Below are 13,142 nucleotides of genomic sequence, written 5' to 3'. Positions count from 1 at the left end.
AAGAAACTCAAGCCTACTTTGGATACCCAGACGGAATTAATACGTGCGAAACTTTTTGTTTTAAGTCTAGTAGCATTTTCTTTGTTATACTACTTCTTAATTAGTGACCATTGTTCTTATTAGTATTTTACGATTTGTAATTTCTTAACTTTGTGACTTGATAATGATGTTGTGAACTTCGAAACGTCGTCTAGCTTTTGAGCTTTCTTATCTTTTTGTAATGTTTCTAAAAATATTTTATCGCGGTTATTTTATAGCGATAATGGAAAGGGAAATCTTGCCATAGAAAGTACCCTAAACTCCCTATTGACTATCACGCACCGTTTGACCAGGGCTAGAATGTCTAAAAGTCCTTATTTCCAATAATTATTCCCTGGCCTGTTGGTACGTCGTTCGAAGGATATAATATCAAGCAAAGGTCGACTTGTGGCAAGTCTACACCAGGGGCCCGTTTCTCGAAAGCCGCGGAAACTTTTCGGGCCCGTAAAGCCATTTTGTATAGTCCATCTGTATCTTAAAACAGAGAAGCGTATACGCCTGAAACTTCTTGTATGAAGGGAACTTCTCTTCATATTAAGAATATGTGAATAAAACAGCTCTGTAATCGTAGGGTTCGACATTTTGCTATGGCACTACGGGCCCGAAAAGTTTCCATGGCTTTCGAGAAACGGGACCCAGGACCATAATTTATGCAAATAAAATTGGCCATGAACATTCCATGTGAGAAAGACTGAAATTCTAGAGCAATCAGCTGAGGCCGAATCGGGAATAGGAAGAAGGCGACAGACAGGCTTTAATATAGCCTGCAGTGCAGGCGTCTTATTGGGGCGAGTTAGCGTTACAACCTTGCGACCACCTTTTTAGACCGCCTATCATTCACCCCCTTGGTAAAACTTTCTTTCTCTCCCCAGTCTTCCACTGCAGGAAAAATTCAAGATGGCGGCTAAACCTTTTACGATGTGAGCGCTCGCTCGAAAAAATCTCGCCTCCTCTGCAGGCTAACTTTAATAGTGTCAAGTCAGACTACAAAACAACCAACAGCCAATCGACGATTGAATGCACAAAGCCTGTCTTCTCAAAGAAAGACTTTGGCAATGCGACGTACATACTTGCGAATCATTCGCATCCTTTTAATGGCGTTTGCAGTGATGGGCACATTGCTGTTAGTCCTGAAACACCATCCATCGTCCACTGAGTCGGACGAAAATGACAAAGGTAAGTTTTGTTTTTCATTTTTTCTTCCTCTTTGGGTACCGAAGACAGATGATCGAAAATAAGAACACAGCACCGGGGCGAACTGGGGATATGATAATCACTGAAGTTTTATAGTTTCAAATCCTTTATATTTGATTACTTTAGTTAATCACTGAAGTTTTATAGTTTCAAATCTTTTCATGTATATAGTTTCCTTTGGCTGGTTTTCACTAGCGACGCAACCACAAGCGCAAGCACAAGAGCAAACAATAATTCTTATTTTACCGTGAAAACAGACGGCCTTGACGCTGCCATAAGCACAAGCGCAAGCACAAGCACAGGGATTAAAATGTTTCCTTTTTCCTGTGCTTGCGCTTATGCTTGCGTTTGTGCTGCAACAAGTGAAAAGGAAATACCGCTCAGGCATAACATAAGCACAAGAATATTTACCACACGTGGTTATGTTTGGCCATTGAAAACACTGGATCCAGATTACCCCGCGCCCATAGAGTTTGGAAGTTTTGGATGATTTTGCTTGTGCTTGTCTCTGCGCCGAATTTCGTTTTCACTTGGGTCATCCCTATTGATTGCGTTACAGGATGTCTGCAGCGAAATGAATTTCATTGGATGAGGTGATCTAGTTTTTAGAGAAGGCTGATGTTGTACATGTTTGTTTGTTTGTTGTTTTCTTCAGGTCAATCCTGTCACAAAGAGACTTTATTAGAGAAACACTACTAGGTGTGGTGAACAAAGCAGCGGACTATCTAAAGCAACTTTGCATCACGTTTTGGTGTCCAGTCGCTATAAAACGCTGTTTTGTTTCGTCCCAAAGGTTGCATGTAGTAACTGGAAAAGCGTTCTTCCAGTTTTAGAGGGGTATTTTAACACAACCAAAATTAAAGGATTCATCGTGCACCATATGGGCCTGTTAGACGCTCTGAAACGTCACTCCAACAGTGAAGTCGTCCGCATGCTACACACGTACAAAAAGATTGCCTTTGTTCGCGAGCCTATGGAGCGCATAGTTTCGGCCTAGCAGAACAAGTTTGCCCTGGATTATGAAGATAGAAAATATCACCAAAAATATGGCAAAAGTATCATCAGGAAATATCGCAAAAATTTCACCGGCGAGGTCACCGACGAACATTACACCAAGTTTACTGAATTTGTGAAATACTTGATTGATCTACCACCTAATGAGGGCCGCAATGAGCACTGGGAACGACAGCATAAATTATGCTCTCCTTGTATGATAAATTATGACTTCAGTGGAAAATATGACACGTTGGAATCAGACGCGCTAGAGCTTATGGGTGCCAGTGATGTCGTCACGTTTCCAGATAAGCGGGAAAAGTCGGAAGGCCTGGATACTAGGGCGCTTATGAAAACTTTCTTTTCGATGATATCAGAGGAGGAATTCGTCCAACTGAGAAAAGCGTACGATAAAGATTATGAAATTTTGGGGTTTCACAGACCGACTTATTCGGAAGTAGTTGACAGTGTTAGGAGCCCATTGCTCCTGGCAGTGTGTAAACTGATGCAATCGTTATTCCCTGCATTTATTCTTCACACAGTCGGAAAGAGTCAGGGAGGGGGGAGGAGAGGAAAAGGTAACGGGGGCTGCGAATGGGACTAAAAATTGGGGGATCCCGGGGTACCTTAGGCTCGAGATAATAATAAACCATACAGGAACAAGGATGGTTATTGCGTTAAGGATGGTAAAGATTGACACGGATAACAAACGACAAACTTGAAAGATTTAGCCTAAACGTTTTAAGATGTGCAAACCCTGAAGTAGCTCCTCTGAGTGAAACAAACCCGTGTTGACACCAAATGAAATGCTCCTGACTAAAACTTTAATTTTACTGGCTCTTTGGGCGTTAGTATTTGATTTTACCTGTGTTCGTTTCGTGTAAAAGGTTGAAAACGACTGCAGGTTAAGTTATGTTTTTATTTTAGTGCAAATGTCGTAATAGTTCCTTTTCCACGACAATTCTTTTGCAATACACGGCCGAGCCAATCAAAACTCCGAAGACAAATACATGTAGGCGGCGCAAAGCGCGGGAAAAGGTGTGCGCGGGATCCGCGATTGGTTTTTGTCTTACTTCTGATGCATGTGGACGCATGCGCCAGTCTTTCTTAAAGGAGCTACGTCACGGTTTGCGCATCTTGAAAAGTTCTAAATTTTTCAAGTTCTTCGTTTGTAATCCGTGTTAATCTTCTCCATCCTTAGCCATCCTTGTCCCTTTGTGGTTTATCATTATCTCTTTGGTGTTTTTCTATCTTAGTAAACTGTTATTTTCAGGTTTCCTCCAATTTAAAGGTAATTTTGTACCTGGTCAAAATAGCTAAAAATATCGTGACTGAGCGCCTTTAACCAATCGCTTTGTGTTGTTAAGCAAATGCAAACTGCTTTAGACGCTTGAGTCTAAGTATGTTTTTATTCAAACCCTGACGAAGACAACAAAAGGTTGTGTCTTTAAGTCATACCATTTCTATACAATTTGTTATTTTAAAATAAATTAATATTTTGTTAAAAATATCTGCACCTTCAAAATATTTCTAACCTTAGCGAGCTATTTGTTCAAGAAACGAACTTGAAATGACTCAATAACCCAGTACATTTGTAGATTACAGTGCTGATAAATTAAAATAGTAAACGCCGATGGGTATTTTTGGTTTCTGTGCCTTTTAGTAAACATTTCAAAAGCTACTTTCGTTCGTTCATTCATTCATTCATCTCAGCAGAAGTCTATGAATTAAACTCGCCATCTTTGGTATTAACTCATTTCTTGTGCTAAGAGATTCGCTAGAAGACTATTGATAAATCCTTTTGTTCCGCGAACCAGTGGCGTAAAAGTGGCCAATCCCACTGAAGTGCAAAATGACGGCAAACGTAAATCCCAATATGTTTTACCAGTAATTTGTTCACAGACGAAGAGAAAACTTCGGAAAGGCGGGATCACAGTAGATAAACAATTCGTCGCTAATGATTTTTGCTACATCTTTTTCCACAGTCTAAAGCAATATCAACGTCATTTGCCCTCAACGACGTTTAGGTCTAAAATTTGCCCACTCACGAATCTGATAGCGCAAGTCGTAATACAAAATGTAGAATTCATCACTATAAACTTCAGATCTGGATTTATAATTAGTTATATTGACTTTGAAAATGACTTTAAAGGCAGATCCCAAATATGTAAGGAGCAGGGTGTAAGTAGCATAAACTTTGATGTCTTTCTTTTTCAAATTTCTCCAGCTACCTATATGCAATAATTCTGATATCTACCTCTAAATGTAATAAATTACAGTATCTTCCACGCAATAATCAGGTATTTTCACAGACGGTTTGTAGAGTTTGTACCCAGTCCATTCTGTCTTCCTCGGACGCAGCTCGAAAAATATATTTGGTTCCTTTTCGTGTTCGGAGAAGAAATGTGTACCCCGCAGTTTGTTTCGTGCTCCCTGTCAACAGAACATTTGTCGTATGTAGCTAACAAGACCACTACTAAACCCCCTAAGAAGGCATGTAACATTTCTTATTATTTTCCTACAGGTATAATACATCTTGAGGCGCGGTGGCCTCATAGTTAGTGTTCTTGGACAAGACACTTTACTCTCACAGTGCCTCTCTCCACCCAAGTGTATAAATGGGTACCAGCGGATTTAATGCCGGGGGGGGGGTAACCCTGCGATGGACTGGCATCCCATCCGGAAGAAGTAGAAATACTCCTAGTCGTTTCCTGTTACAGAAACCGGGATAAGCTCCGGCCTGATGGGCCACTTGGCTCGTATGCAGGCTATAATATGCCTAAGTGAATTTGAAAAATGGTCCGATATCTACCTCCTATAAATAATAGTTAACCGAAGGTTTTGAATTATCTATTGCTCTATTTTTCAGTAGGGCATTAACAAAAACTCATCATGCACGAGTATGGAAGAATCCCACCTTAAAAAATAGCCCACTAGAGCGTGTCAGGAACCCATGTCTCCCTAGCGTGTGTAACATCGGCCACAAACAACAGCCATTTAATAAGAGACAAACAACAAATAACCCTGGAACTTTCATAGCCAGTAAAGGAAATGAAAAATTTCCCACCTGACAGCCCTGCCGCCTTCGCCCGTCCCGCTCCGGGTATCAAAGTTAACAACCCATCCCCTACTGTCAAACAGGAGCTCATGGTTCCCGCTTTCAAATATTTCTACATTGTCAAAATCAGGCAAACATCCTTACCGGGGTCGTACTCAGCTCCGGCAAACTCCTCTTCGCTTTTTAGAGTCTTTACCTCACTGTTGACAAGCTTTATTTGTCCAACTGGTACAGATGCCTGTTTCCGAAACAAAACAAGCAGAAACAGAAAAACAATAAAGGAGTATGTCACGGTTTACACATCTAGAAAAGTTTAGCATAAATTTATCAAGTTCTTCGTTTGGAATCCGTGTTAATCTTCTCCATCCTTAACCATCCTTGTTCCTTTATAGTTCATTAGTATCTCTTAGGTGTCTTTCTATCTTAGTAAATTACTATTTTCAGGTTTTCTTCAATTTAAAGGAACAAATATTCTTTACCTTAGAAGGTCGGCAGTAGAACAGCATCATCGGGTCTTTGCAGAGAATGAATTTTCTTGTCTTCCAGTTATGGCGGACATGACCCTGTAACATAGTAAATAGTATACGAACTAATGACCCTGTAAATTAATTACAACCCCCTCCATAAGTCTATACCTTCCTTGTCTGAAATTACGCCAAGAGTTGCCATTTCGAAGTTCAAAAGAGGATCAACTGGTCCGCAAATGAAATCTAGTAAAAACTAAACACCATCAACGCACAAATCTGGAGACATTTCAATTAGCGACTAAGTACCTTCGCTCGTTCACTTATGCTCTCAACCACAAATATGAAGATACTATTAGTAAGTAACTCGTTAAGGGAGAGCAAATTGTAGTTTGTTATAGGCGGTTTTTCCAAGACTTCACGGCAGAATTAGAAAAAGTCTGCCAGACTTTTTCAAGTTGACACCACAACCTTATACATGTCTAACCAATTATTGTAACACTCCTTTTATAGCTTCAGTGCACTATATAGTAATTTTCAAACAATAAATTACTGTGTACTTATTGACTGAGTAAGAGGGCCGAACGGGAAAATATTTGGCTTGAGGTCAGGACTTACGGACCGAGCACTGCGAGGTTCATGCGTCCTGACAGAGGGCCAAATATTTTCCCGTCTGGCCTCCCACTCAGTCAGTAAAAGTTTTATCATAAGACCATTCTGTTTTTTAAATTTGTTTTGCTGGAACGAGAACGCGCGAGGCAGTATTTGCTTCGTTTCTAGTAGGGCTGTACGAGTTTCTAGTAGGGCCATGATCGCACATAGCCTCATATAGGATCTTTATTTCCTATGGTTTTCCATAGACAGAGCGCACGGGGTCGTACAGGTCTTATGATAATTCATTTTATTTAGGTTTCTATCAATGAGAATATGTCTTAGAGGCCTTAATGTTCAGTAGAGTACTTTTCAATTGAGTGTCGAAAGTAATCAGGCAATTACTTTGGTTTTGGTTTTGGTTTTGGTTTTACTACGGTTTGAGATTGAGTTTGAGTAGTCTCTGAATTGGTAAGATCGATTGGATGACGAAGTGGAGCGAGATTTTTAAACCAACTCGAAGAGTAGCAATGCAAAAACAAAGCAAACACGAATCACTTTCGACACTCAGGTGAAAAAGCTCTAAATGATCTCCAATGACTTCACCTAGTTTGACATATAGAGGGCTAGAAAAAATGGACTAAAGTAGAAGGTCGACTGTTGGAAAGAAGCATACCTTTTTCTGCAGAAAGCCTTGTTTAACAACATTCCCTGTGATAGCTCCACACTGAAAAAAGAACAAATTCTATTAATTTCTACCGATTATCAACTACAGTGAAAGGCAAAACAAGAATAGAATTGACGTATTTTTTGTACCTGATCTCGTGGAATTTCGTCCTCAGAATCACTGGAGTCATCAGAACATTCCAGCTCTCGAAATTCATTAGCACTGTATCTCAACGCACACTACGAAACGGAAACACCAAGAATGAAATTAAACCCTACAAAGAAAAAATTCCTTCTGGGACCCAGGGAACCATGCATGCTGTGATTGGTCAAATTAGTGGGCCGTATTCTACTGCATGGCCTACTAATATTTAAAGTGGTTATTCAATTCCATGGGCCATCACAGAACTTAACCACAGCTGTTTTGAGCCACGGACGTCAACCGGAAGCTTACGTTCTTGCTTTTAGCACGTTTTTATGCCCGACCAATGAGTTGCAAAGCTCTCATTTTAGCATTTACAACTTTATATTTTCGACGAAAAGGGAGAAATACGAGACGAAGAGGAGGAAGTTGCGACTTCCAGCTGACGTCCGTGGCTCAAAAACGTCTGTACTTAAGCGCAAAAAACCTGTCTACTTACAAATCTGTAAAGAGCATCTGGGTTGTCCAAGAAGGTGGTGGCATTTTCAAATTCTGTTTTTCTCTTAAATGACATTTTGCTTGTTATTCCAACTGGCTGGAGATGAGCACCTTCTAACAGTGCACAGGCCAAGTTAATACCAGTGTCTCGATTTGATACAAAGCACCATTTAAGCAGCCAATCGATCACTTGAATTCCTGTGTGATTTAAGGTATCTCTAAGTCAATAGTTACTTGAATTAAAAAAAAAACTTTATTGGGCAAAGACTACAAATATATAATTACAAAGACTAAATAAGAATATAAATAAATAAATAAATAAATAAATAAATAAATAAATAAATAAATAAAGCCCAAAAGGGGAAGCTGTTAACGGGACACTCAGACCCATGCGAGGTACCCACCCATCCAAAAAAAAAAAAATTATAATAATGACAAAATAAAATAAAATAGAATAGAATAGGATGGGATAGGATGGGATAAGATGGAATAGGATGGGATAGAATGGGATAGGATGGGATAGAATGGGATAGGATGGGATAGGATGGGATAGGATGGGATAAGATGGGATAGGATGGGATAGGATGGGATAGAATGGGATAGGATGGGATAAAATGGGATAGGATGGGATAAGATGGGATAGAATGGGATAGGATGGGATAGGATGGGATAGAATGGGATAGGATGGGATAGGATGGGATAGGATGGGATAAGATGGGATAGGATGGGATAGAATGGGATAGGATGGGATAAGATGGGATAGGATGGGATAGAATGGGATAGGATGGGATAGGATGGGATAAGATGGGATAGGATGGGATAGGATGGGATAGAATGGGATAGGATGGGATAAGATGGGATAGGATGGGATAGAATGGGATAGGATGGGATAGGATGGGATAGGATGGGATAGGAAGGGATAGGATGGGATAGGACGGGATAGGATGGGATAAGATGGGATAAGATGGGATAAGATGGGATAGGATGGGATAGGATGGGATAGGATGGGATAGGATGGGATAGGATGGGATAGGATGGGATAGGATAGAATAGAATAGAATAAAATAATAATAATTAAATAAGCTTTAGAACTGTGGTGGCACAGGCAACTCTGTGAGATGGACCATGTACAGGCCAGATCTACAACATAACCTGACGTTAAGAGGGGCATTAAAAATACTACTGGGACCCACAGTTTGATGCATGCAATGACTGGCCAAATTAGTGGGCTGTATTCTACTCTAGGGCCTACTAAAATTTTAAGCTGTTTTTGTTGCCAAATATAACTCCCAAATTTATTGCCAAGTTTTCTTAATGTTCATGACAGCCACACACATAAAACTCTTGTTTCCTAAAATTTTCAGTGCAAGTTAGGAACTTACTAGTAACAATTCAAACCGACTCACATCATCATTGTGCTTTTGACAAATATCTGCTATCATTTGATGCCATTTTGTATGAGTTGAAAAATTTCCCCAAACTCTCTCCAGCCCACAAAAGGAGACAGAGAGTAGGAGCCCTGGAGCAAAGGCGACAAGAAGGGGATATTTGAGCAGAAAATTTAAGGTGGTGAGTTCTTGCCTTTTCTGTGACAAATGTTTATGCATAAACACAATGGTAGTAAAAGAAGGTTTGGTGGAGAGGGAAACCCTCCTGCTAGTCACAAATTCTCCCCATATAAACAAGCCCCAAGAAAGAAATAGCAAAAAAATACCTTTCACTTAGTTTTAACTGAAATAATTAGTTAATACTTGATTTCTAATCATAAAATTAACTAATTATTAATTAATAAATTTAAGTAGGAACTTAAAATGACTTTCCACCAGTCCCACTTGAATTTCTGTGCTGAGTGAAACAAAGTACAATTTATTGTAACACTTTATACTTAAAACATTTCCTCACCAGTAAAACACAGTTTGTGTAGTTTATTTTCTTCGTGACACATGTGAGTGCCAAGGGGTATTCCAGCATCAGCATCTTGCATGGCCTCAACCATCTCCCTGACAGAAATCAAATTTTGGTACTTACTATGCCTCTGACAATAACATGGAACTCTGAGGTTCAAGAACCAGCTAACAATATTTTATTGATGGTGTCTTTTGCTGCTGTCAGTAACAATATCAATAAATAGATATTACTATTTAATAGTAATATTATTATGGTACATGTAATCAACAAACCTTGAAAAAAAAACGAATAAAATGGATTGGGGGTGTTTAAAACAGGAAATAGTGAAACGACAAGGGTTAACCCTTACAATTATTGGCAACTAACCACTTTCAAGCAAATTATATTTAACAGGCTACCCGGGGTGCTATTTAAGCTAACTGGAGCACTATTCAAGCTAACTGGAGCACTATTCAGGCTCAACGTAGTGCCATGTCATCATTTCACCAATTTGCATCTTAACCACGCCCAAATGGATCAAAATCTTCAAATCACCACCCACACATGCCACTCTCTAAACAGTTTCATTATTGAAAGGCACAGCTATATCTGTCAATAATGTTCACAATTGAAGCACATGCACATGTGAAAAGTCACATGGCCATTTTTTTCTTGCGGTTTTCTTTCATATCACGTATGACGGACTAAGCAAAAGAGGGACTACACCTAGTCTGGATTCTGTCTCCTTTCCCGGGCTGGGCTTTTCTCCGGGTTTTTCACCCTCCTGGAAAACCATCATCGACAAATTCCAATTCAATCAGCTAAGAGCCTGAAAACTAGCTAGGGCTGATGTGGGTTCCTCTCTAAATATTACAATTTATTTTTGAGATGATGTTTTGTACCTTATTTGTGTTGGTGTAAACTGCACAGGTGTCCTTGGGTAAACACTTCTGCGAGCTTCTTCAGAATCTGTACACTATAAAAACATATTAATTGGACTGCTTGACTTTGATAACATTGTTTTTAACAATAAATACTATTTTCAAATTCTGCAAAATTCCAATAGCAAGGCCTCCACTTATAGTTAGAGGCAACCCTGCTTGCTTATCTGCCTGTTCTATTAGGTTACTTACTCCATTAAAACTTGTTGCGTACCTTAAACTTTATGTCTAATCTTCTGACTGCATTTGCAATTGCTGTGGTCCATTCTTCACGTTCTTCTTCATTTGCTGCCTGGAGTAAGTATTCTATGTTTTCTTTGGTTGTTATTCGGAAAACACCCTAAAAACAACATAGGACAGGTTCATGATTACATGACTAACACGACCGGTCAGTGTAAAAAAAACCTGCAGACTGCGGACTGCAGACTGCCTGAGCATAAACAGGATTATTCAGGCCAGTTGCAGTGAAATTCTGCACTGTGGCTAGCCTGAATATCACTCCAGTTAGACTGGATATTACTCCGGTTAGCCTGAACATCACTCAGGTTAGCCTAGATAATGCTCCAGTTAGCCTGTTTAAGGTTAGCTTTAAATGATGGAAATGGTATCACAATTCAGTTATTTAAACAGTCTGTAGTCCACATTTTACCCCTGGCCTGCAGTCTGCATTTTACCAGTCAGTCTGCATTTTACCCTCAGTCGACATTTTACCCTCAGTCTGCATTCTACCCCTGGTCCACAGTCTGCAATTCACAGTCTGCATATTACACTGACCGCTAACACAACTATCTTTGATTAGTAACAAAATGTAGACACTGCAACTTTATCACAAGCAACATTTATCAAGCTTATATGACAAGTCAATGACATAAACCATTTTGTGAAAATTAAGCATGCAACTTGTTGGTGATTGCTGAACATGACACAAAAAATCTTATAGGATTATAAAACACGGTGTAATTGAAACCCTGCAACAATCACAGTCTGGTGCATGCTAAAAATGCTGAGGTAACAAAGTGAAACCTCCTCCTGTTCCTTACCCATGTGGGGAAAATATGATGTACTATAATTCTTTGCTTGGCTGTATTGGGAAGTGTTTATATGTACACCATCACTGGTCATTGCAGAGAGGCCCCCTTGTCCACGGAATCCCCACCACAACTACAAATAAAGGTACCTGTACCCAGTACCTTTCTGGCAGCCAGCCATCTAACTATTGGGGACTGGATCTGAATCTGTGTTGTAAGGTGATTAATTAGAGGAAGGGAACTGCAATTGAGAATTTTGAGAAAAAAGGGGGAGGGAAGGTGGAGGAACGGGGGTGGGTACTTGTAGAATAACAGCATAATTTTGTGAAAAAGTATGAAGCAGGAGAATTAGAGAAAACTGTGCAATATGTACAATGGACATAATAGGGGCAGCCAAAAAGCAAGGGGGGGGGGGAGGGGAGGTAACTGGGAGGAAAGGTAAAGTATGAGAAGTGGGATCAAGGATATCATCAGGGATTTGATAAGGATTTTAACTGCTATGTTATTACTGGATGTATATTAATAGCTACACTATCCACACCTCCTTTTTAGTGTACTCTGTGCATGGTGAAACTAAAAAGCAACCTCTTAGTGGAATCTCACCAGCATTGTACATAATCTACGTAATGAAAAGAACACACAAAAAAACGCTGGTTAGAAGCTTGAAGACCTGAAGTAAATCTTAAGCAAATGTGCCACATAATTGTATATGGGATTCAGTCTTGTGTGAGCCTTGTGTAGAATTTTGAGTGTTGATTTTTATTTCATTCTTTGTAGTGATGTTCTTTTATTTCCTGTTAGTCACGAATTTCTTCAAAAAAAATTGACAGAACATTTCTCAATATACTGTATAACATTTTCCTCTTCCAACCTGATTTTTTTTCTTGAAGTACACTAACGCTTCATCGTACAAAATAAACCATCTTGTTTTCCAGTTGTGACGGACATGACCCTGTAGAGAAACAACACATTTTTAATAAATTAATTGAGCGGAAATGCGCACACAAAAATGGCATTGAAAGGAACAAAAACAACAAATAGTAAGATCTATTATAAGTGTGTGATACAAGCTTCCCGCTGAGAGTCACCCGGTTAGTTCAAAAGGTAATGCAATATAATTTATATAAAATAATCTCGACTTTAACCTCAACATAAGTACAGTTTTTCCAACGTCTCTTAAGTTCCTTCCGGTGAACTAATTTCAGCGCTGTTTCATCGATCGAAATCCATGATGGCTCTGTCGCTCTATTCTCAACAATGTTGCACCATTTGTATGCCTTTAAAACTGACTGGCAATTTGCCTACCTTCTTTACCAGAAAACCCTCTTTTAACTTCCTTGCTTTCTTGGAGTCCATGTTACCTTACCGTGTACCTCCAAATCATTGTCACAATATCGAGAGGATAATTCCCATAACAAGCGACGTTACTTGGTGCAAACGATTTGTTACTAGCACAGTTAGAATGCGTGACAGTCACAAACGGGTCTAGTTTCACTCTCAACTCTCAAGACGTTTCAGCAACCAAATGCTTCAGCAAATACTAAGTTAATTAACCAGGAAGCATTAAAAACCGAAAAAACCGAGATAGTTCTTCCATGTAAGTGAATTTTAAGTAAAAGTTTAACCATAAAACATAACCTG

At 39.4% G+C, this 13,142-nt stretch overlaps 1 protein-coding gene and 1 pseudogene across 1 annotated transcript; one reads left to right on the top strand and one right to left on the bottom strand.

Annotated features, from left to right (window-relative positions):
- Positions 1-1,206: 1,206 nt before the first annotated feature.
- On the top strand, positions 1,207-3,858 carry LOC149102696 (carbohydrate sulfotransferase 11-like; annotated as a pseudogene).
- On the bottom strand, positions 3,617-13,142 carry LOC110046652 (pleckstrin-2-like). The gene is made up of 12 exons (XM_089272878.1): positions 12,807-13,142; positions 12,373-12,453; positions 12,043-12,120; positions 10,688-10,813; positions 10,435-10,508; positions 9,548-9,645; positions 7,647-7,843; positions 7,156-7,245; positions 7,016-7,066; positions 5,764-5,847; positions 5,429-5,522; positions 3,617-4,659 (listed from the first exon to the last, which is right to left on the bottom strand). Exons 1-12 carry the CDS (start codon positions 12,855-12,857, stop codon positions 4,523-4,525), a joined length of 1,161 nt encoding a protein of 386 aa, XP_089129004.1. The 5' UTR covers positions 12,858-13,142; the 3' UTR covers positions 3,617-4,522.

The sequence above is a fragment of the Orbicella faveolata genome, unplaced genomic scaffold (genome assembly GCF_042242905.1).
Source record: "Orbicella faveolata isolate gen_17 unplaced genomic scaffold, um_ofav_v1 contig_35, whole genome shotgun sequence".
In the NCBI taxonomy this organism is placed as follows: Eukaryota; Metazoa; Cnidaria; class Anthozoa; order Scleractinia; family Merulinidae; genus Orbicella; species Orbicella faveolata.
This window is presented reverse-complemented; position numbering and strand designations above follow the sequence as displayed.

Coding starts and splice junctions, on each gene's coding strand:
- LOC110046652 (XM_089272878.1), bottom strand. CDS start 12,857: ATGGACTCCAAGAAAGCAAGGAAGTTAAAAGAGGGTTTTCTGGTAAAG. Junction 5,523..5,763: donor TCTACTGCCGACCTTCTAAG/GTAAAGAATATT, acceptor TTTCGGAAACAG/GCATCTGTACCAGTTGGACA. Junction 4,660..5,428: donor CGGAGCTGAGTACGACCCCG/GTAAGGATGTTT, acceptor TTCTGTTGACAG/GGAGCACGAAACAAACTGCG.